The following is a 23,960-nucleotide window of genomic DNA, read 5'->3' on the forward strand; positions in this document are numbered from 1 at the left end:
TATCATCAATGTCATCACTAGTAATAATCATGTCATCAACATATAATTGAGATCAAACACAAAAAGAAGGCTAGAATTTTAAATAATCAGTATATTATGAATGCATAGTCTTAACCTAAATACAAATAAAGTATATATAGGTTAAACTGAAAGTACTATTTTACCCTTAATAAATAAAACTAAAATATTATTTAACAAACATCCTCACCCAAGAAACCAAGATGTTAAAAAAAAAAATTGCAACATCTAAATTAATAAAAAAAAAAAATGTAAGGAAAGGTAAAAGTGGATCATTGAATGGGTGCTTGATGCATTTTGATCTTTTAAGTAAATGACCTAAGCAATCTACCAAAGAAAAGGATAGCGCGTGCCCTCCCTCATAAATGTCCTGCCCCCCCTCTCGCCACCTTGCTATATCAAACATGAAATATTGGTGCTAGATTTTGGCAAAATAATTTGTGTTTCGATTCATTTCAACATACAAGAACACCCAAATTAAACACAAACTTTCATCCCTATCTCTCTCTCTTGCAATGGAGTTTGGAAGTGTTGTTCAGTTTCTCGAGGACAAGACCATTTTGATCATGGGGGCAACTGGGTTTCTAGCAAAAAGTAGTTATCTTCCTCTTTTTTGTGTTTTTTCCTCTATTTTTTGAGTAAGGCATCATGAATGGCTATAACTTTTCTTACAATAACTGCAGTTCTTTTGGAGAAGATCTTGAGAGTCCAGCCAAAAGTGAAGAAGATTTACCTTCTTCTAAGAGCTGCAGATGCCAAGTCTGCTTCACAACGCTTACAAAATGAGGTACACAATATAATAAAACTTGAGGGAATAAAAGGCAAGAGAAGTAAAAATGAGAGGAAGGAAACTAAACTAGCAAACTGCAAGAAAATAAAAGTACTGCATGGTCTAATGCTTACAAATTATGGAATTATCGTTTAGATAGGCCAACACCATAAATAGATATATTGGGGATGCATATTCCTTGAAAGTACTTTTGTTACTAAAAGTGGAAAACATATGAGGAGGTAGACATTTGATGTCATTCATTGATTAAGAGCCTTGGAAATACATACAACTCTTCTTTCACGAATCAATCTGAATTGGGATAATGTTCTATGTCTATTCTTTCACAAATCAACTGCTCGGATCCGTTCCTTTCATGTTAGGTTCAGCTACACTGGTATGAATAGTAAGGAGTGTATTACAACTTGAAGTAATTAATAGGTGTTGTTGCTACCCAATTTTTGACGCATGTTTTTGATATATTTTCAAAAAAATCCAAAAATAGAGAAAAACAATGAAAATCCAAAAAATATGTTTTTTAATATATTCTTGTTATTTTAGCATTTTTAACGTCGTCTAAAAAATGATTTAAATTTTTAAGGGTCTTTTGAACGCGTTCAACTTTTCATATGTCCTTTTTAAAATCATTGATTTTCCTCATTGAGTCATATTGCTCGTTTTCAAAAAAATAAAAAAAAATAAGAAAAATCAAAATTTACAAAAAGAAGGAAGTTGAGGGACCAAGTTGAAAAACCTAGCAACATTTTGCCTATAAATACCAGTCTTCTCAACACATTTTAAAGGGGGGTAATTTTGAAACAACAGAAAAATACAAAGGAAAAACATAAACCCTAAAACACAAAGACACAGCCGCCCCCCACCCTTTGCTTTTCTTTTTTTCTTTCGACAGCAGCCAAACAGGCCCTCCCCTGGCTTGAATTTTTTTTCTCCACACCGGAGCCCCCATTTCTTCTCCCTTACTCGACCAAGACCTCCTCCGATTTTCCACAGACGGCCACTTTTCTCCTTCCAACCGATAGCCAAGACAGAACCATCCCCTTCGTCATCTCCTCCGGTCGGCAGCAGACCCAGCTCACTGTCTCCAGCAGCGCCGTTCCTCGCCGGAGATCCACAGGCCTCACAGACGACAGTACCGAGCCCAACTGCCGCTACCACCGACAGGAGGAAGACCAGCCAGCAGCGCGCCCATAGATCGCGATCTGTTCGCTCTTCCATCTCAACATCGACAGCCATCGTAGCTCCACAACAGCCATCACCGATCGAACCGGCCACCTGCAGCTGCACACCCGCCGACAGCCCCTCGGTCACACATCCCACCGCCTGAAAACAGAGGAGAAAGGGGAAACAAAAAGAAAATACTGAGTTGCAGAGAAAACCGAACCCGAGAACGGATCTGGACCAAAAGAGAAATTTAAAACTGACTGCTTGTTGTGCGTTTTTGTTCTTGTTGTAGGCGACGGTGACCCTCACCGCCGGTGGAGGAAGGAAGGGGGGAATAAGGCGTTCCCGATCCACAGTTTTTTGCCCTTCATCTCACGCGCCGGCAGTGGCGGTGGCGCGTGGGAAGACGCGTTGCTACTATTCAGGCAGCCCAGAATGCAGCCCAGATTTGTTCCTGAATTTGTTTTGGGTCATTTTTGTAATTTCCAAATGGTTTAATGTAATATTTGTTTAGTTTTCAGTTTTTGTAATTTGTATTTTGTAATTATGGGTGTAAAAGAAAAGAAAAGAAAAGAAAAGAAAAAGAAAAAGAAAAAGAAAAGAAAAGGAGCAAAAAATAGTGAAAGTGTATGTGTGTTTTTTTTTTTTGTATTGGTTTTATGAATGTTTTATTTATTTTCTTATTTATGATAAAATTGCAAAGATTAAAGAAGAATTTAATATTTTGATTGGATCACGGTCCAGATTTATTAACTTCTACGTAAGCTGTATTTCTAAATCCGATGAAAAGACAAAAATTTAAAACTTCTTTAACACGTCAAAAATCACGAAGCAGCTTACCTCAGGTAGGGTGCGTTAGGGGTGCTAATACCTTCCCTAACCACAACCAGTCCCTTACCCGTGAATCTCTGATAAGACCAGTACATCCGGTTTCCTAGTAGCCCGCAATCAATTACTAGGTGGCGGCTCCAACGAACCAATTCAAGCAACGAATACAACAAGCGATGCAACATACGAGAAAAATTGCCAGCCGATGCCGTGCGTGGATTTTTTTGACGTGCGACAGGTGTCATTAAATCTTATTTTACTTTCAGTTCCTTAATTTACTGATAGATTTTTTCACTTATTTTTGATGGTTTTCTATCCACTAGATGACAAAAAAAAACAAAACAAACCTTGGAACTACGTAGATGATTTGTTTGATAGCTATTTTTGTCTATGCTGTTATGAATTGTTTGTAACTTGTTCTATTTTGTAGGTTATAGGGAAGGACTTGTTTAGAATCCTAAAGGAAAAATGGGGTGAAAATCTAAATTCCATCGTCACCAAAAAGATAGTACTGGTCCCTGGCGACATCTCTCACGAAGACGACTTGGGAGTGAAAGACTCAAATCTGAGGGAAGAGATGTGGAGTCAATTAGATGTTGTTAAAGATTGTTTGAATTTAATTTGTCTGTTTTCTGTTAATAAACCCTATTGACTAGGAATCACAGCTGTGAATCACAGCTGTTAAGTGTGATCAAATCAGCAAGCCTGTTATTGCTGAGCTGACCAAGTCGTGAGTCTGTTGCTATTATTTAGCTGTTTTTTCTGAGAATTAGTTACAATGTAAGGCTATTTATAAAGCCAGTTTATCTTCAAATATAATAAGTTGATTACGGTTCAGTTTATTAGTTAGCAATCTGATAATCTACATTTGGTATCAGAGCTTCTAAACGGGCCCTATCATCTGAAGCAGCAGTCTTCTATAAACACCAGAAATGGCATTTGAGGGAAACACGAGTGGCTATGTACAACCAGCAATTCCAAGGCTTGATGGTTATTATAATCATTGGAGCATGCTGATGGAGAACTTTCTCAAATCAAAGGAATATTGGGCACTCATTGAGGAAGGAATTCCCGAAGTAAAAGAAGGCACAATTCTGACTGAGGCACAGTCAAAGGCGATATCAGACCTGAAGCTGAAGGATCTGAAGGCAAAGAATTTCTTATTTCAAGCGATAGATCGCACTATTCTTGAGACTCTTCTCAAGAAGGACACTTCTAAAGACATATGGGACTCTTTGAAGAAGAAATATCAAGGCACCAGTAGAGTTAAACGTGCCAAGTTACAGGCTCTTCGTAAAGAGTTCGAGATGCTGAACATGAAAGGTGGAGAATCTGTTAATGAGTATTTTGCAAGAATACTGACTACTGCAAATCAGATGAAAATGCATGGTGAGAAGTTAGAAGATGTGACAATCATAGAAAAAATTCTACGCTCTATGAATTCTAGGTTTGATTATGTGGTATGCTCAATAGAAGAATCTAATGACATTGATACTATGTCAGTAGATGAGCTGCAAAGCTCACTAGTTGTGCATGAACAACGCATGACTAAACACATTGAGCAAGAACAAGCTCTTAATGTGACTTATGCTGTAAGACCCTTTGGAGGAGGCAGAGGACGTGGAAGCTTCAGAGGAAGAGGACGTGGACGCGGTCGTGGCACTAGAGAAGGAAATTTTGGCAAAGCATTTGTTGAATGCTACAATTGCCATAAGACTTGTTGTAACCCATTTTTGGGTCCCCCTAAAAAAATAAAATAAATAGCCAAAAGAGGTTAGAAAAATAACCGGAGGCAGAAGCGCCCGAAAAAAAAGTCAGAAAATTGGTCAAGGAATTTAAAAATACAAGGATTGAATTTTTGACAGTATATTCTTGAAGGATGAAAGCCCTATTGAGAAGGAAAATTTGAATTTTGAGGAGAAAAGCCCAAATTTGAATGTTTATGGACTTAATTGGATTTTTGATTGAATTTATAGAAGATTTGATGGCAAGAAAAATTGATTTTTAAGTCAATTTGGGCTTTAATTTGGAGAAATTTAAGTTCTTGGGCCAAAATATATTTTTTAGGAATTTATTGGGTCAAATCAGGGGCTCAATTGCATAAATATTGAAGTTTAATGGCCAATTAGGGGCTTAATTGTGAAAATCCGAAACCAGGGACCAATTTGGAGAAGGCGCAAAGATAGAGGGGGCTGTTTGGAATTGATTCAGGGGCTTAATTGAAGAAATTGGAAGTTTATTGGTCAATTAGGGGTTTAATTGCATAAATCAGAGGCCAAGGACCAAAGTGAAAAATGCGGCCAACAAGAGGGGCGGCGACCGAAGGTGAAATAATGGAGGACTGATCTGGATTTTGGCTCCTTTAAATGAAACGGCGCGTTTTATCCAAAACGACGCCGTTTCATATATATAATTATTTAAAAAAAAAAAAAGGGGGTAACCGAACGGTGCCGTTTTGAACGGCACTGTTCACTGTCTTCTTCCCCCGAACGTTACAGCGGGGAAGAAGAAAAACATTGTATTTTTTATTCTTTTTTTGCAGGTCCCCCTTACCAACCGACAGAGACCCCACGTCGGTGGGCCACCGACAGAAACAATGGCCGACAACCCGCCTCGTGGCCGAAGCCGAGGGAGCCCCGCCGCTCCTCGACAGCCGCTCCTCAACCCGCTCCTGGGTCCACGATGAAAAGCCACGCCCATGGTTCTATAAATAGAGGACTGAAAGGGAGAGCACGAGGACGAAAAAAAAAGAAAAGGGAGGAACCCCGAAACAAAGAAAAAAAAACGAAGAGAGAGAAACCCTGTAACAGAGGAGAGAGAAACCGCCTGACCCGCCGTGAGCTAAGACGCCGCCACCGCCTCCGCAGCAGCACCGCCAGCAAGCCGTCGTCTCCGCCGTGCCAGGTACGCTCCCCCCCTGCACTTTTTTTTTTTTTTGTTCATATATTTCGTCCCCTGCATGCAGAGTCGTTCTGCATGCAGGGGACGGGGGGGAAAATAATTCCCCCCCTGTGTTGTTTTTTAATTCTTCTGGGCCAGATGGTGTCTGGCCCAGAACTATGTGGGTCGGGCCAGAGTGGTCTGGCCCGATCCGGTGGTCTGGGCCAGGTCCGGCCCAGATAGAGTTTAATTAGTTTGTTGGGCCGATATCGGCCCAGTACCCGATGGGCCGAGATCGGCCCAACGACTGTTGGGCTGGGTCCGGCCCAGTTTAGTTTGGGCCGGCCCAGCCCCTTTTAATATATAAATATATTATAATTATATTATTATTATTATTATTATTATTATTATTATTATTATTATTATTATATATGTGTATATATGTTATATATATAAAAAATATTTATATATATAAAAAAAATATTTCGAAAAAAAATCTAAAAAAATATTGTTGATTTTTCTGCATATGTTTGTCAAAAATGTTTTAATTCTGGTTTGTATTTTTATACTGTAAAGATACAAAACCAGTGTTATAAATACCCGGTTTTCGTCAAAACATCAAAGATTTTCAGAATAAAAAATGTTTTTGCTTTCAAAAAAAATTCTAAAAAGTCCCTAAAAAATGTTGTTGATTTTTCTGCATATTTTTATCAAAATGGATTAATATTGGGTTGTATTTTTATACCGTAAGGATACAAGCTCAGTATTAAAATACCTGATTTTCGCCAAAGCATAAAAAAAAATAATATTTTCCAAAAATTGTTTTTTTGTTTTAAAATACGGCCTAGTCTCTCCAATATATACATATAAATATTATAACATCATATTTTCATACAACAAAGAAAATTTTCAAAACAATATATGTATTAACATGCATTTTGGCTTTAATAACCAGTTTATTCAAGCCATGAGAACTAGGCCAATATTTCAAAAATTCTAAAAAAAATCTTTTTGTTTTATTTTAATATTTGGGATTACGAATTTATACGTAAAACGTATTCCTAAGTATTATTAATAAAATTTTGGTATGGACGTTAGAACGGTTAGGATTTTTACCCGATAAGATAAAAGACCTTCTTACTGAGGAGGATTTTTCTTGAACCATAGACAGATCAACGACTAGGAAAACACAACAACACTTTAGTTTTTATCAGACAATAAAACAATGCAGCTTACCTTAGGTAGGGCGTATTTGGGGTGCTAATACCTTCCCTTTACGCAACCAGTCTCCGTACCCGATCTCTGAGACCAGTTAGGTTCCTAGTGACCAAAATACTAGGTGGCGACTCCAAAGAACCAAAAAAATAAAAAAAAAATTCGCCAGTCGAACCCGTAATTGAATTTTTTGTTTTTTTTGGGGTGCGACAGAATGGCGACTCCACTGGGGACCTTGTAGACTAAGCTTTGTTTTTGTCTGATTTATTTGTGTTTGCATGTGCTTATTTTTTATATGCCTTTCCTTTTATTTAATCGTGTGTTTGTTTTTATTTTTACGCGCATTTATTCATGCATTGTATATAATTGTTTCATGCATCACTTGCCTTAATTTTGAAAAGCACACACAAACTTTAAGTTAAGTGGGGAATTAGCGATTTACCCTAAGACTATTGGTCAGGGTTTAAATGCGTGAAACACCCAACTCATATCTGAGTGCCTGCTTGGTAATGGTGGGCATACGTGTCTTAACTGTTCCTTGCAACGCCCCCATACTTCTTTACGAAGAACGTCACTGGGCAGATATGAGAACCTTCAAGACCAGATAGAAAACTTACCCACTATCACTTAATAAATAGAGCTTGTCCTTAGGTTATGTATCTTATTTGCATCAAGATCAATAAGGATATACTCATCGCACATCACTTGTGCATCACATTTTCATCACGCATTTTGTTATCATATGCATTACAGATCGTGAAACATAGGTCCTACATCCAGAGTCCACCAAACCCGGTCCAGATCAAGAATGGAAAACGAAGAAAGAGCTCACTTAGAGTCGCACTACTAGACCGAGTTGGAATCTGTGAAAAATGAAGTTTCTCGACTGACCAATCTGCTTGAGCAACTTTTAAGAGCGAAGAACGGGGAGGGAACATCTACCCAACCACCTATAGGAGCACCGTCAGTTCATGTCCCGGGGGTATCTCAGAACTTGGGGGCAGATTCAGCGACGGGGCAGCACTTTGCGCCTACCATTCCCATTCAGCCCCCTCAAGCTCACATCACTGTGAAAGGGCCTTCCGATAATAGGTCCACCGGATTTATGAACGATGACAAGATATCAGCCTTGGAAGAAAGGTTAAGAGGAGTCGAGGGAGATGACTGGTTTGACCCCATGCGAGCGTCTGAAATATGCTTGGTACCAAACATCACGGTACCAAAAAAATTTAGGATACCGGAGTTTATAAAGTACACTGGGTTGGAATGCCCAAACACTCACCTTCGATCTTATTGCAATAAGATGGCTGAGGTGATTCATGACGATAAGTTACTGATCTACTTTTTCCAAGACAGTCTATCGGGGTCAGCGCTAAGTTGGTACATGAGGTTGGATAATGCCAAGATCAAGAAATGGAAGGATTTAGTTGAGGCTTTCCTTAAGCAATACAAGTTCAATTTGGAAATTGCTCCAGATCGAACGAGCCTTATGTCAATGGAAAAGAGAAGCCAAGAATCAGTAAGGGCTTATGCGCAAAGATGGAGGGACGAGGCCATGCATGTGCAACCCCCTTTGATAGAAACGGAGATGGTGACTTTGTTCGCCAATACATTCAAAGCACCCTACTATGAGCATTTAATGGGTAGCTCATCTCAACATTTCTATGATGCTGTACGCATAGCGGAAAGAATAGAGCAGGGGATTAAAGCTGGACGCATAATTGAGCCATTGGAGACAAAGGGTTTTTTCGGAAGAAAATTGAAAGGTCCCGTTAACAACTTCGAAGGTGGGTCCAATGACAAGATAACGGATTCATATAACCCACAAATACCTACCTCCCATGTGGCCCACATAAACTTTAACAAACCTTTTTCCCCTAATCGAGCAAATGGCCAGTCAAACACCCAAAACAACTACCAAAGACCAAACCCAAGATACATTTCAGAACAACTACCGCCATTACCCATGCCTCTAAAGGACATATATGCCAAACTACTGAGCATTGGACAAATAGCTCCTATCCCTACATTACCACTACAGCCACCATTCCCCATCTGGTATAAGCCTGATTTGACTTGCGAGTACCATGCTGGTATTCCCGGGCATTGTCTTGAAACGTGCTATGGTTTCAAGAACAAGTTGTTGAAGCTCATCAAGATAGGATGGGTGTCATTTGAAGACGCACCCAATATCAGTTCAAATCCATTGCCTGGTCATTACAAAAGTGATAGGGGATAAAGGTTGGAAAACCTTGGTCAAGAATCGTCAATAATGAAGAAGGCGAGATCGAAGGAGAAGACAAGGAAACGCAAATGAGGAAGGAAGATGAAGCATTGCCTCGGTTGACTTTCCACACACTAGAAGAAGTTTCAGAACGGGTTGACCCAAGAACTTCTCGTAGTTTTCAAAATGTAAAACAACTTTATTTGCCTTAACATGTTTTTGTCATTGCTTTTGTCTTTGCTTTTATTTTCTCTAGTGAGCATTCAGAGCTCATTTTATCAGCCAGATTTTTTATTTTATCTTTGAGCCTACCTTTTCTTTAAATAAATGATGAGATTATGCACTTTTGGAACAAGTTGAGTGGTTACAAATAAAGTATCATAAAATGGTTTAATATGAAATTTAAGAAAAGCTACCCTTGAAATACAACCTCACCTCTGGATAACATAATGAATTGATACATCACCTGTAAATTTTCTTTCAAGACAAAAATAGAGTTTATCAATCCTAAACAATGTGCATTTTTGAAAAAAAACACATCATTATTGTCCTTTCACTCTCTAAAGAGTTTTTTGTTGGTGGTTTTGTTTTGAGTCGAAATGAATTTCTTCTCTATATAAAAACCCAGACTAGGATCGCACCCCTACACTGGGGGCAAGACGAGATGTTTTATGAAAAGTTTTACGAAAGCCTACGATTTGAAAACCAAGCTAAAACATTTGACAAAAGCATGACAGAGAGGCAAATACAAGTCATACATTTTGAGAAAAGGACTACTTGAAGAAAGTCAAAGACCTTTTCTCCAAGAATATGATAGGCAACACGAGAGATGAATCCAACATACGACTTCAAAAGCAAGTTCATGTTAAGAGGGAGTCCCATGAACTAGAAGAAGAGGATGGGGCCTATGTTTCAAAACCAGGTACGAATGCATGCATTGCATCTAATCATAAATCATTGCATATATGTTTTTTTGGATCATTACAGGAGGAGATCTTAGCGCATTCCAACAAGATTATGGACGAAGAAAGAATCATTGAGATGATTCTAGAACAACAAGAAGAGAAGATAATGGTTTTCAAACCCTGCCAGCAGGAAGAACGACATCGATAGCATTCGGTAAAAAGGAATCGCCAGATGTGATTCCAAGTTGTTGAGATCGCTAGAAGGGATCTCGTATTTCGATGGAGGTCGCCAGAAGGGACCTCATATTTCAGTTTTGAATAAAAGGAATCACAAGATGGGATTCCAAGTAGTTTGAGATCGCCAGAAGGGGTCTCGTTTTTAATATTCACCAATGAAGGTCGCCAGAAGGGACCTCAAATTTCAGCTTTGGTATAAAAGGAATCGCCAGATGGGATTCCAAGTTGTTTGGCTAAAGGAGATCGCCAGAAGGGATCTAATATTTCGATGAAGGTCGCCAGAAAGGACCTAATATTTCAGCTTTGAATAAAAGGAATCGCCAGATGGGATTCCAAGTTATTTGAGATCGCCAGAAGGGATCTCGTACTTCGACATTCATCAAGGAAGGTCGCCAGAAGGGACCTTATATTGAAACCATTTCTTAGAAGAGCATGGAGTTTACTAAGAATTATTCCCCTTGGGTTAGTCACCCATACGATGAGACCATCATTTTTCTTGGGTAGGTCACCCGTACAATGAGACCATTATTTTTCTGGGTAGGTCACCCATACAATGAGACCATTCTCCATCATTTTTCCTGGGTAGGTCACCCATACAATGAGACCATCATTTTTCTTGGGTTCGTCACCCATACAATGAGACCATCTTTTTTCCTGGGTAGGTCACCCATACAATGAGACCATCATTTTTCTTGGGTTCGTCACCCATACAATGAGACCATCTTTTTTCCTGGGTAGGTCACCCATACAATGAGACCATCATTTTTCTTGGGTTCGTCACCCATACAATGAGACCATCATTTTTCCTGGGTAGGTCACCCATACAATGACCATCATTTTTCTTGGGTTCGTCACCCATACAATGAGACCATCATTTTTCTCGGGTTCGTCACCCATACAATAAGACCATCATTTTTCTTGGGTAGGTCACCCATACAATGAGACCATTATTTTTCTGGGTAGGTCACCCATACAATGAGACCATTCTTCATCTTTTTTTTACCTGGGTAGGTCACCCATAAGAATGAGGCCATTCCTTCCCCTGGGTAGGTCACCCAAAGAATGAGACCACTCTTTCTTTTTCTGGGTAGGTCACCCATCACAATGAGACCATATTTTCTGGGTAGGTCACCCAAAGAATGAGACCACTCTTCCCTTTTTCTGGGTAGGTCACCCATCACAATGAGACCATATTTTCTGGGTAGGTCACCCATAAGAATGAGACCATTCTCCATTTTTTGTTTATCTGGGTAGGTCACCCATAATAATAAGGCCATTCTTTCCCCCGGGTAGGTCACCCGTAATAATGAGACCACTCTTTCTCTTTTCCACTCGGGCAGGTCACCCATCATAATGAGACCACATACACATTTTTTTTGTATTGATTATGAGTAAAGGAATCGCCGGTTGGGATTCCAAGTTAAAGGAGATCACCAGATGGAATCTCGGATGGATTTCCATATTGATCAAACTAAAGCAAGAATTCAGAGGATCGCTGGATAAGGATCTCGAGATGACTAAGTTTTGATCATAGTTTTTGGGCTAAGGAGGATTGTTGTAAAGGACAAAGTTTCAGATAAATCCAGCTTCGACCATATCAGTTTCGGGAGTTCCGTTTTGGGTTTATCTTTATAACACTTACTGCGCAAAACCCATGCTCCGTAAGTATTATAAAGAGGGGGCATCTGTTGTAACCCATTTTTGGGTCCCCCTAAAAAAATAAAATAAATAGCCAAAAGAGGTTAGAAAAATAACCGGAGGCAGAAGCGCCCGAAAAAAAGTCAGAAAATTGGTCAAGGAATTTAAAAATACAAGGATTGAATTTTTGACAGTATATTCTTGAAGGATGAAAGCCCTATTGAGAAGGAAAATTTGAATTTTGAGGAGAAAAGCCCAAATTTGAATGTTTATGGACTTAATTGGATTTTTGATTGAATTTATAGAAGATTTGATGGCAAGAAAAATTGATTTTTAAGTCAATTTGGGCTTTAATTTGGAGAAATTTAAGTTCTTGGGCCAAAATATATTTTTTAGGAATTTATTGGGTCAAATCAGGGGCTCAATTGCATAAATATTGAAGTTTAATGGCCAATTAGGGGCTTAATTGTGAAAATCCGAAACCAGGGACCAATTTGGAGAAGGCGCAAAGATAGAGGGGGCTGTTTGGAATTGATTCAGGGGCTTAATTGAAGAAATTGGAAGTTTATTGGTCAATTAGGGGTTTAATTGCATAAATCAGAGGCCAAGGACCAAAGTGAAAAATGCGGCCAACAAGAGGGGCGGCGACCGAAGGTGAAATAATGGAGGACTGATCTGGATTTTGGCTCCTTTAAATGAAACGGCGCGTTTTATCCAAAACGACGCCGTTTCATATATAATTATTTAAAAAAAAAAAAAAGGGGGTAACCGAACGGTGCCGTTTTGAACGGCACTGTTCACTGTCTTCTTCCCCCCGAACGTTACAGCGGGGAAGAAGAAAAACATTGTATTTTTTATTCTTTTTTTGCAGGTCCCCCTTACCAACCGACAGAGACCCCACGTCGGTGGGCCACCGACAGAAACAATGGCCGACAACCCGCCTCGTGGCCGAAGCCGAGGGAGCCCCGCCGCTCCTCGACAGCCGCTCCTCAACCCGCTCCTGGGTCCACGATGAAAAGCCACGCCCATGGTTCTATAAATAGAGGACTGAAAGGGAGAGCACGAGGACGAAAAAAAAGAAAAGGGAGGAACCCCGAAACAAAGAAAAAAAAACGAAGAGAGAGAAACCCTGTAACAGAGGAGAGAGAAACCGCCTGACCCGCCGTGAGCTAAGACGCCGCCACCGCCTCCGCAGCAGCACCGCCAGCAAGCCGTCGTCTCCGCCGTGCCAGGTACGCTCCCCCCCTGCACTTTTTTTTTTTTTTGTTCATATATTTCGTCCCCTGCATGCAGAGTCGTTCTGCATGCAGGGGACGGGGGGAAAATAATTCCCCCCCTGTGTTGTTTTTTAATTCTTCTGGGCCAGATGGTGTCTGGCCCAGAACTATGTGGGTCGGGCCAGAGTGGTCTGGCCCGATCCGGTGGTCTGGGCCAGGTCCGGCCCAGATAGAGTTTAATTAGTTTGTTGGGCCGATATCGGCCCAGTACCCGATGGGCCGAGATCGGCCCAACGACTGTTGGGCTGGGTCCGGCCCAGTTTAGTTTGGGCCGGCCCAGCCCCTTTTAATATATAAATATATTATAATTATATTATTATTATTATTATTATTATTATTATTATTATTATTATTATTATATATGTGTATATATGTTATATATATAAAAAATATTTATATATATAAAAAAAATATTTCGAAAAAAAATCTAAAAAATATTGTTGATTTTTCTGCATATGTTTGTCAAAAATGTTTTAATTCTGGTTTGTATTTTTATACTGTAAAGATACAAAACCAGTGTTATAAATACCCGGTTTTCGTCAAAACATCAAAGATTTTCAGAATAAAAAATGTTTTTGCTTTCAAAAAAAATTCTAAAAAGTCCCTAAAAATGTTGTTGATTTTTCTGCATATTTTTATCAAAATGGATTAATATTGGGTTGTATTTTTATACCGTAAGGATACAAGCTCAGTATTAAAATACCTGATTTTCGCCAAAGCATAAAAAAAATAATATTTTCCAAAAATTGTTTTTTTTGTTTTAAAAATACGGCCTAGTCTCTCCAATATATACATATAAATATTATAACATCATATTTTCATACAACAAAGAAAATTTTCAAAACAATATATGTATTAACATGCATTTTGGCTTTAATAACCAGTTTATTCAAGCCATGAGAACTAGGCCAATATTTCAAAAATTCTAAAAAAAATCTTTTTGTTTTATTTTAATATTTGGGATTACGAATTTATACGTAAAACGTATTCCTAAGTATTATTAATAAAATTTTGGTATGGACGTTAGAACGGTTAGGATTTTTACCCGATAAGATAAAAGACCTTCTTACTGAGGAGGATTTTTCTTGAACCATAGACAGATCAACGACTAGGAAAACACAACAACACTTTAGTTTTTATCAGACAATAAAACAATGCAGCTTACCTTAGGTAGGGCGTATTTGGGGTGCTAATACCTTCCCTTTACGCAACCAGTCTCCGTACCCGATCTCTGAGACCAGTTAGGTTCCTAGTGACCAAAATACTAGGTGGCGACTCCAAAGAACCAAAAAAATAAAAAAAAAATTCGCCAGTCGAACCCGTAATTGAATTTTTTGTTTTTTTTGGGGTGCGACAAGACTGGTCACTTTCAATGGGAGTGTCCTCATAAAAGGGAAGAAAAAGCAAACTTTGCTGAGATAGAAGAAGAAGAAGAACAAATGCTGTTGATGGCTTACACAGAGAACAAGCCAGCTGAAAACGAAGAAATGACAAACTTTGTTGAAGAAGAGGGAGAAATGCTAATGATGGCCTACACAGAGGATAATGGAGCAGTGGCAAGCTTTGTTGAAGAAGAAAAGATGCAATTGATCACCTACACAGAGAACAATGGAGCTGTGGCAGAAATACTATTGATGGCCTACACAGAAACCATACCAGCTGAAAAGGGAGCAATGTGGTATCTTGACTCTGGATGCAACAATCACATGACAGGAAACAAAAGCCTGTTTTGTGTTCTAAATGAAGTTTTTCGAGAAAAGGTCAAGCTTGGAAATGACTCAAGCATGAGTGTTATGGGAAAGGCAAGTATACATAACTTAGATGATGTATTTTATATACCAGAACTTAAAAGCAATCTGATCAGCCTAGGACAACTGCAAGAAGCAGGATGTTCAATTCTGCTACAGAGAGGAAGGTGTCAAATCCATGATTCAAACGGGGAATTAGTGGCTAATATCAAGATGTCTGGAAATCGAATGTTTCAGCTCATAACAGAAGTTACTGGAGATCAAACTTGTTTCCAGACATCTAGCCAAGATTTATCTTGGTTGTGGCATTACAGGTTTGGACACTTGAATTTCAGTGGACTCAAGACTCTGCAGAAAAAAGAGATGGTAAGAGGGCTTCCTCAGATCAATGATCCCTCTAACGTATGTGAAGAGTGTGTGACTGCAAAACAACATAGAGAATCATTTCCTAAGGAGAGCACTTGGAGAGCCAATCATATTCTACAGCTGGTGCACTCAGACATCTGCGGTCCATTGAATCCCACTTCCAACAGCCACAAAAGGTACTTCATAACCTTCACTGATGACTTTAGCAGAAAAACGTGGGTGTACTTTCTAGTAGAAAAATCAGAAACCATTGAAGTGTTTAAGAGGTTCAAAGCAAAGGTTGAAAAGGAGACAGAAAAATTCATCCAATGTTTTCGAACAGATCGCGGTGGAGAGTATACATCCAATGAGTTTGTAGATGTATGTGAAAGAAGTGGAATTAAAAGACAACTGACTGCTGCGTACACATCGCAGCAGAATGGTGTATCAGAAAGGAAAAACAGAACCATCATGAATATGGTAAGAAGTTTACTAGCAAGCAAGAACATGCCTAAAGCTTTCTGGCCCGAGGCAGTCAAATGGAGTGTATATGTTCTCAATCGAAGTCCAACATTTTCTGTGAAAAATGTGACGCCAGAAGAAGCTTGGTCAGGTCAGAAACCAATTGTTAGTCACTTCAGAATATTTGGTTGTGTGGCATATGCACACATTCCAGACCCAAAGAGAATGAAACTTGATGATAAGGGAGAAAAATGTGTACTGCTTGGGGTGAGTGAAGAATCCAAGGCATACCGTCTTTATAATCCTATAACCAAAAGGATTTGTATTTCTAGAGATGTGGTGTTTGATGAACACAGCAGCTATGATTGGGAAAGCACTGACAAAGGAAATCCAATGGCTCTTGAATTGGAAGACAATGGAAAAGCTGACGCTGAAGAAGATGCACACAGTGGTGAGGGAGAATGTGAATCAGGTAGTATGGATCAAGTTACCGAGACATTACTACCTGAGACATCTAAAACTCCTATACAAAGCATGCACAGATCAAGGAGAAAACCAGCTTGGATGACTGATTACACAAGTGGTGAAGAACTTGCTGATGAAGACTCATTGGCTAATCTTGCTTTGTTTGCAGAGAGTGACCCGATTACTTTTGATGAGGCAATTAAAGATTCAAAATGGAGAAAGACTATGGATGCAGAGATCAAAGCTATTGAAAGAAACCACACATGGGAGCTAGCTGAATTGCCTGAAGGAGAAAAAACAGTAGGAGTCAAGTGGATTTACAGAACAAAGCTAAATGAAAGAGGGGAAGTTGACAAGTTCAAAGCTCGATTAGTTGCTAAAGGATATACACAAAGGTATGGAATTGATTATTCTGAAGTGTTTGCCCCAGTAGCAAGGCATGACACAATTAGAATGATTATTTCGTTGGCTGCTATGAATGAGTGGAATGTCTTTCAACTGGATGTAAAATCTGCGTTTTTGCATGGAGAACTTGTGGAACAAGTATTCGTAGATCAACCACCAGGCTATATAAAGAAGGGAAGCAAGGGTCTGGTATACAAACTGAAAAAGGCTCTTTATGGGTTGAAACAAGCCCCAAGAGCTTGGTATAATCGAATTGACAATTATTTCAGCAAGGCAGGCTTTCACAAGTGTCCCTATGAGCACACACTCTACATCAAAACTGGAGGGAGAGGTAATCTTTTGATTGTATGCTTATATGTGGATGACTTAATATTCACTGGCAATGATGAAGATATGTTTAAAGTATTTAAACAATCCATGATGAAGGAATTTGAGATGACTGATTTGGGAAAGATGAAATTCTTTCTTGGTATAGAAGTGACTCAATCTGCAGGTGGTATATTTATCTGTCAAAGGAAATTTGCTCGGGAAGTTCTTGTAAGGTTTGGAATGGATGATTGCAATTCAGTCCAAATTCCTATAATTCCTGGAACCAAGCTGACCCGTGATGATGGAGGAGCAAAAATTGACAGTACATATTACAAGCAAATGATTGGAAGCTTGATGTATATGACAGCCACTCGACCAGATTTAACATACGCTGTCAGTCTCATTAGCAGATTTATGGAAGCACCAACTGAACTACATCATCAGGCTGTTAGAAAGATACTTCGGTATCTAAAAGGAACACTTGACTATGGTCTGTTCTATAAGACGCAGAAAAGTGGAAAATGTGAATTAATCGGTTTCAGTGACAGTGACTATGCTGGGGATGCGGAAGATCGTAAAAGCACATCTGGATATGTATTTCTCTTGAGTGGAGCTGCAATTTCATGGTCCTCAAAAAAGCAACCTGTTGTTACTTTATCTACAACTGAAGCAGAGTTTATAGCTGCTGCATCATGTGCATGTCAAGGCATTTGGCTAAACAGAATTTTGGAAGAAGTGAAGCATGCACAGCAAGGTCCAATTATGTTGTTCTGTGACAATAATTCAACAATTAAGCTGTCCAAAAATCCAGTATTGCATGGAAGGAGCAAACACATTGATGTGAGATTTCACTTTCTTCGTGATCTCACCAAAGAAGGCAAAGTGGAACTGATTCATTGCAGAAGTGCTGAGCAAATTGCAGATATTCTAACTAAGCCTTTGAAGGCTGAATCTTTCGTGAAGCTGAGAGCATTGCTTGGGATGTGTTCGATCGTGGAAATAAACTGAATGCTTTCAAGCATACAGTTTAAGGGAGAATGTTAAAGATTGTTTGAATTTAATTTGTCTGTTTTCTGTTAATAAACCCTATTGACTAGGAATCACAGCTGTGAATCACAGCTGTTAAGTGTGATCAAATCAGCAAGCCTGTTATTGCTGAGCTGACCAAGTCGTGAGTCTGTTGCTATTATTTAGCTGTTTTTTCTGAGAATTAGTTACAATGTAAGGTTATTTATAAAGCCAGTTTATCTTCAAATATAATAAGTTGATTACGGTTCAGTTTATTAGTTAGCAATCTGATAATCTACAGATGTTGTAGTTAACTTGGCTGCAACAACCAACTTTGATGAAGGGTAGGCAGGAATCATCCACTACCTTTTTTCCCCCTTCTTCTTCTGTCCATTTTCATCAACAAGGACTGAAAAACGAAGCAATTGGTCTTCTGTTTCTTGGAAAATTTAATGTAGGTATGATGTTGCACTTGGCATCAACACAATGGGAGCTAAGCATGTCTTATGTTTTGCCAAGAAATGCGTCAGACTAAAGGTTCTTGTCCATGTGTCCACTGGTAAGTGGTGATAATTGATCACTTCAATATCCGTTCCCGCCACCTCTAATAATTAACTTGCCCAAATTATTTTTTATGCTGCGGGTAGATATATTTTCCAAAATCTCAAGGGATTTGGTACCTTTTCAGCTTTTGTTTCAGGGGAGAGAGCCGGGCTGATTCTAGAGACTCCATATGGCGTAGGCGACACCCTTAATGGTGTCTGTGGATTAGACATCGATGAAGAGAAGAAACTGGTTGATCAAAAACTAAATGAACTTCAAGCTGAAGGTGCCACAGCTGACGCAATTAAGGATGCCATGAAAGACATGGGCATGGAAAGGTTAGTCATAATATCTAATAATGCTCGAATATTTTTATTATTCTTAATTAATCACTCTAGCATTACGTGTGAACTCGTAGCATTTTGATCTCTGGCATGCCATTTAACAGTGATGTATACCATGAGGATGAAAAAAGAAGAAGAAATTATTAGGTATTCTTGATATAATATTTTCTTACTTGTATAAAGTTGAGTCCATTCTTATGCGGGCGAATGAGTAATCATAATAGAACTATCTAATGATATTTTCAAAAATAACCTAGATACTTGAAAACTAATAAAACAATATAACATTCCTATGTGAGTTTTTATGTTTCCAGCATAGAAATAATTAGGTTAGAATATAAATAATGTAGGGGGAATCCGCGACCAGTGATGTACTGATAATTGCTCTTGGGAGGGGTAAACACGCTGAGACACAATATTTTACGTAGTTCGGCAAAACCGCCTACATCCACTAGAGAGAATCATTTTATTATAGAAAGAGAAATGATATAATAAATACATGGAGGAGAAGACACATCCACTCAACTCAACTCACTCAACTCATTGTTCTTGCAGCTGCAATGGCTGCAGGGCTATTGCCCATGGCAGCAACTCTTTCCCTCCTCTTTCTCTTCATTTTATTCTCACGTTCTCTTACAATTTGCTCTCCATAAATATGCATCTTTTATAGGCATTAATGGTTAGTTTCTTCAGTACACTTGTCAATCATGGTGAGACAAGAAAGCCTTAAAACATGCCACCATTAGTGGCATTAATGGTGCTTTCACTTTGGTGGTAGGGTATTGCCACTAAATGACAATATCCTAACAAATAACACTTCAAGTCTTCATCGGACCCCGAAGGAAGGACACCCTGCTGCCTGCTCGTCGATAAATGCACTTACACAGCAAAGAATAAATGCAAGAATGAAGGGCTGACGATAATATATATAGTTGGCCATCAAACACTTGAAATATAAAATATAGTTGAAAAGAGCTAATGGGACTTTCAATTTTATGATTGTGACTATGAAGTGAAGGTTAAGGGAGGAAAAAAAAAAACAAACTGCATTCAAGTTTCTTACCAACCAAACAGGAGCGGAGCTGATAGTATTTAATAGAAAAAACCAAAATTAATATAATAAAATAATTAAAAAATTTATTTATTTCAAATAAAAAATATTATACTATTCCAGATCAACCCTTAACCTCAGTGACTAAGATTTCAAAGTGTTTAAAATGTTTTGCAGAGGCCGGGCCCTGCTTGCCTCTCCCTACTTCCGTCCCTGCAACCAAACTGCTTTATTGCTTTCAATCCTTCCTTTGTTTTGATATCAATAAATTAAATGTTCAGACGATAGATCACCTAACTTGTACGATGTAGTAATTTTCATCAATGAGCTCAGCCTTGATAACATTTAGGGACCATGACCAAACTGGAACTATCCCGTCGTCCTCCTGGGCTTCAAGACCCCCTACCCTAAACATATTGAAAAGCTGGCAGAGACCTAAACCTAATAATATAGATACTAACTTGTTCTTGTTCAGATGTGAATTATTGAAGGCCATTTCTTTTCTTTTTTAATTTAAAGGGGGACAACACTGCAGTTCCAGACTTCCAGCTGAGGGAAATTCTTGTTTCTCATAGAATGAAATAGAATACAAACAAACAATTTCTCAAAAAAAAAAAGGGACCCTTCAACATATAATAATATAGATACTAACTTGTTCTGAAAAAGTGATGTGCTAGATATGGATTTTGATTAAAAAAAAAAAAAAAACTGACAAGATTAATGGCATTTAGGGCTAAGGTGTATGGATGGCCAAACACCTATGTATTTACAAAGGCTATGGGAGAGATGCTTGTAGGACACTTGAAGGAAGATTTATCCGTGGTCATCATACGCCCTACCATCGTTACCAGTACATACAAAGAACCTTTCCCCGGTTGGGTTGAAGGTGTCAGGTATTTAAGGAAAAAAAAAAATCATTTTGTTTTGTTTTGGTGAAAATTAATGGTCCTAAAAGCAATGTTGTAATTAATTAAATTTATCCGTGTTTTAGAACAATTGATAGCCTAGCCGTTGGTTATGGGAAAGGAAGACTGACATGCTTTCTTGGGGATATTACAGGAATCGTTGATGTGGTGAGTTGGTCATGTCATTTTTGAGTCATCTTGATAGGAATTGAATATATATTCAATTGGTAACAAGGCAAAGAAGAATACATGAAATGTTGAGACATAACTTTGTGCAGATACCAGCTGACATGGTGGTGAATGCGATAATTGTGGCCATGGTGGCGCATGCTAACCGACCATCCGAGAATGCAATTTATCAGGTGGGATCGTCAGTAAGAAATCCTATGAGATACACTAATCTTCAAGATTGTGGCTTTAATTACTTCACCAATAAACCTTGGATTGGTAAGGATGGGAGGCCTGTCAAGGTTGGCAGGGTTAAAGTATTAAGCAGCATGGCTAGCTTCCACAGATACATGGCAATTCGTTATTTGCTATTGCTAAAGGTTAATCTGTTCAAACATTCACCACAGCTGATACCTGCATATCTATCAATTCGTTTCTCTCTCGATCACTTGTTTTTTTTTTTTTTTAACAGGGACTAGAATTAGCAAATACGGCATTTTGCCATTTCTTTGAGGACAAGTATAGTGATCTCAATAGGAAGATCAAGTTTGTGATGAAATTAGTGGAGCTTTACAGGCCATACTTGTTCTTCCGGGGAGTGTAAGTATATTCTTCATTAATCTTGCTGTCAATCTACAAAATTAACCATTTCATGATCAGTATAATTCTTATAATATGCTCACATCTCGGATGCAGTTTCGATGACTTGAACACAGAGAAGTTGCGAATGGCAGCTAGGGAGAACAATTTAGAGACCGATATGTTTTACTTTGATCCCAAGACAATTGACTGGGAAGACTACCTCACTAATATCCACTTTCCTGGGGTGGTAAAATACGTTTTCAAATGATGATCATCGGCAAATGGACTACCTTCCTCTCTCTTTCGCCACCTCGCTATATCAATGTGAAATAGTAGTGCCACGTATTGGCAAAAGCATTTGTGTTTAGATTCATATCAACACCCAAAAATTTAGACTTTCATCTCTATCTTACTTCTCTTGCAATTGAGTTCTGATTTCTCAAGGACAAGACTATTTTGGTCACAGGTGCAACTAGGTTTTTAGCAAAGAGTATAATAATTCATATCCTCTTTCTTTGTTTTGCTCTCATCAAATTTAAAGGTCTCCAAAACCCAGTGAAGGCTTAAAAACCTATGTTCTCAGGTAACATGCCTGGGTCCAGGTTTAGCTTTAGATAAGAGAAGAGCTTCGTCTTCATTAGCGTATCCTTGAAAGAAAGCTCAATGTTATGAACTCAATCTAAAAAAAAAAAAAAAAAAACCTAATTACATGAGCTCGACCTAGAAAAATAGCTCAACTCTCATGTATTCAGTTACATTTTAGATTCTACTCTCAATCTTTACATTTGATTACAACATGGATGATTATATCTTTTCTTACAATGATCAATGCAGTTTTTATGGAGAAGACATTAATGGTGCAACCAAATGTGAAGAAGATGCATGTACCTTCTTTTAAGAGCTCCTGATGCCAAGTCTGCTTCGCAACGCTTGTAAATTAAATGCGGTATACATAATACTCGTGAGGCAATAACAAGCAAGTAAAAAACACAGAAAGGAAATTTAATTCGGAGAGCGTACGAAATTAAGTAAAGGACCCTATATTTCTTACAGATTTTATGTCAACATCGATGAAAAGTTGGCAAGAATCATTGATTACTTCTTCTTTTTTTCCTTCTTTTGTCTATTTCATTAACAAGGACTCATCAAAAGCTATTTTCTGTGTTTTACCGCTGGCATGATGTTACACTTGGTATCGATTCAATGGGAGCTGAGAATGGCATATCTTTTGCCAAGAAATGTACTAAGCGCTAAAGGACTTGCTGGTTTTGCACGTATCTCTAGAAGTTCAGATTTCCTTCAATACAGCTTGGTATTAACGTCGTGTTTTGCACAGCTTCAATAATGGACCTCAAGATTTTGAGACTTTCGTAGCAGCAGCACCGCAGTATGCTCTCCATTACTCCTTTCATTCCATATGTGATTATTACATCTGGAGAATTTAATGATTTCTCTCGAGTCATTTATTAAGATTATAAGTATTAATTAAAGTTGCTACTTGTAACTCTGATGATTATCCAAAAAAAAAAAATTGCTACTTATAAGGCATTGATTTTTAGTCTCCAGCGGGTTAGGATATAAATATTCACATGGACCAACATATATACATAAAAACAAAGATTAAAGTGGTTTTTGATAGTCGTGTGTACAGAACTGACTGCTACTCGCCTTCTCTATTACCTTGCCTTGCCTTTAATCCCGTGACCGAATACCATATAAGTCAGCCAAGAAAGTAGAAACACTGCCTGCATCTTACATGGGATAGTCCTCCTTCTTTCGGGTTCCTTTTTGTTGATAATTATTAGAAACATTTCAAAAGAATCAAAAATGGGTTTGACTGATTAATAAAAAGGGATTAACCATAGTTAATGATGCAGGAGATTTTCATTAATTGCGTGGTTTTATGCTAACAATCTAATTGTTTCTTATCTAAAACTTGTAGAAAATTCTAAAAGTTTTGTTTTTTAGACTTGAAATTTTATATTCGAAGGCTTTTAAGTTGTTATTCAAGACTTATCATTTTTTTTTCTTAGTAGATCTAAATGATTTTTTTATAATTTATTTTTCTTTTCTGGTGAAAATTCTTTTGGACAAAAAAAATTATGTTGTTTTGTTGTATATGATTAAGAAGATGAATGATTGCATCTATCTTTGTTTTGAGTAAAGGAGCAGACCACGTTTTTTTATTATTATTATTAAAAAAAAAAGGATGGAATTTGAAGTATCTTGCTAGAAGGATGCCATGGTGTAGCTCAGTGAAGAGTCCCTCGTTTGTTTAGTTGCCTTTTATTATTATTATTATCTTAAGAAATTAGTCACGCATTTGCTCCTGGTGGCGAGGTAAGTCCTCAACTGCATTAGCGAAGGCAGGTAGCAGTCCTCCATGAATAAAGCTTCTTTGAAGATAGTTAACGTTAATACCTGGCCATCAAACTAACACGCATACAAAAAG

General features: G+C 38.3%; 2 protein-coding genes and 1 long non-coding RNA gene across 3 annotated transcripts in view; all 3 read left to right on the forward strand.

Moving 5' to 3' along the window:
• The window catches only part of LOC118045475 (protein HIRA-like), a 44,786-nt gene that overhangs the window by 9,850 nt on the left and 10,976 nt on the right, over window positions 1–23,960 (forward strand). The gene's annotated exons all lie outside the window — the stretch shown is intronic.
• Window positions 679–21,991, forward strand: LOC118045477 (fatty acyl-CoA reductase 3-like). Its single transcript, XM_073411302.1, has 10 exons — window positions 679–805; window positions 3,228–3,388; window positions 18,215–18,259; window positions 18,374–18,474; window positions 18,604–18,796; window positions 20,585–20,746; window positions 20,845–20,926; window positions 21,037–21,306; window positions 21,399–21,526; window positions 21,623–21,991. Exons 2-10 carry the CDS (start codon window positions 3,375–3,377, stop codon window positions 21,774–21,776), a joined length of 1,149 nt encoding a protein of 382 aa, XP_073267403.1. The 5' UTR covers window positions 679–805; window positions 3,228–3,374; the 3' UTR covers window positions 21,777–21,991.
• On the forward strand, window positions 5,242–12,962 carry LOC118045478 (uncharacterized). Its single transcript, XR_004686989.2, has 2 exons — window positions 5,242–5,701; window positions 12,768–12,962. It is a non-coding gene; the product is annotated as an uncharacterized lncRNA (long non-coding RNA).

This window comes from Populus alba, chromosome 9 (assembly GCF_005239225.2).
Source record: "Populus alba chromosome 9, ASM523922v2, whole genome shotgun sequence".
Taxonomy (NCBI): Eukaryota; Viridiplantae; Streptophyta; class Magnoliopsida; order Malpighiales; family Salicaceae; genus Populus; species Populus alba.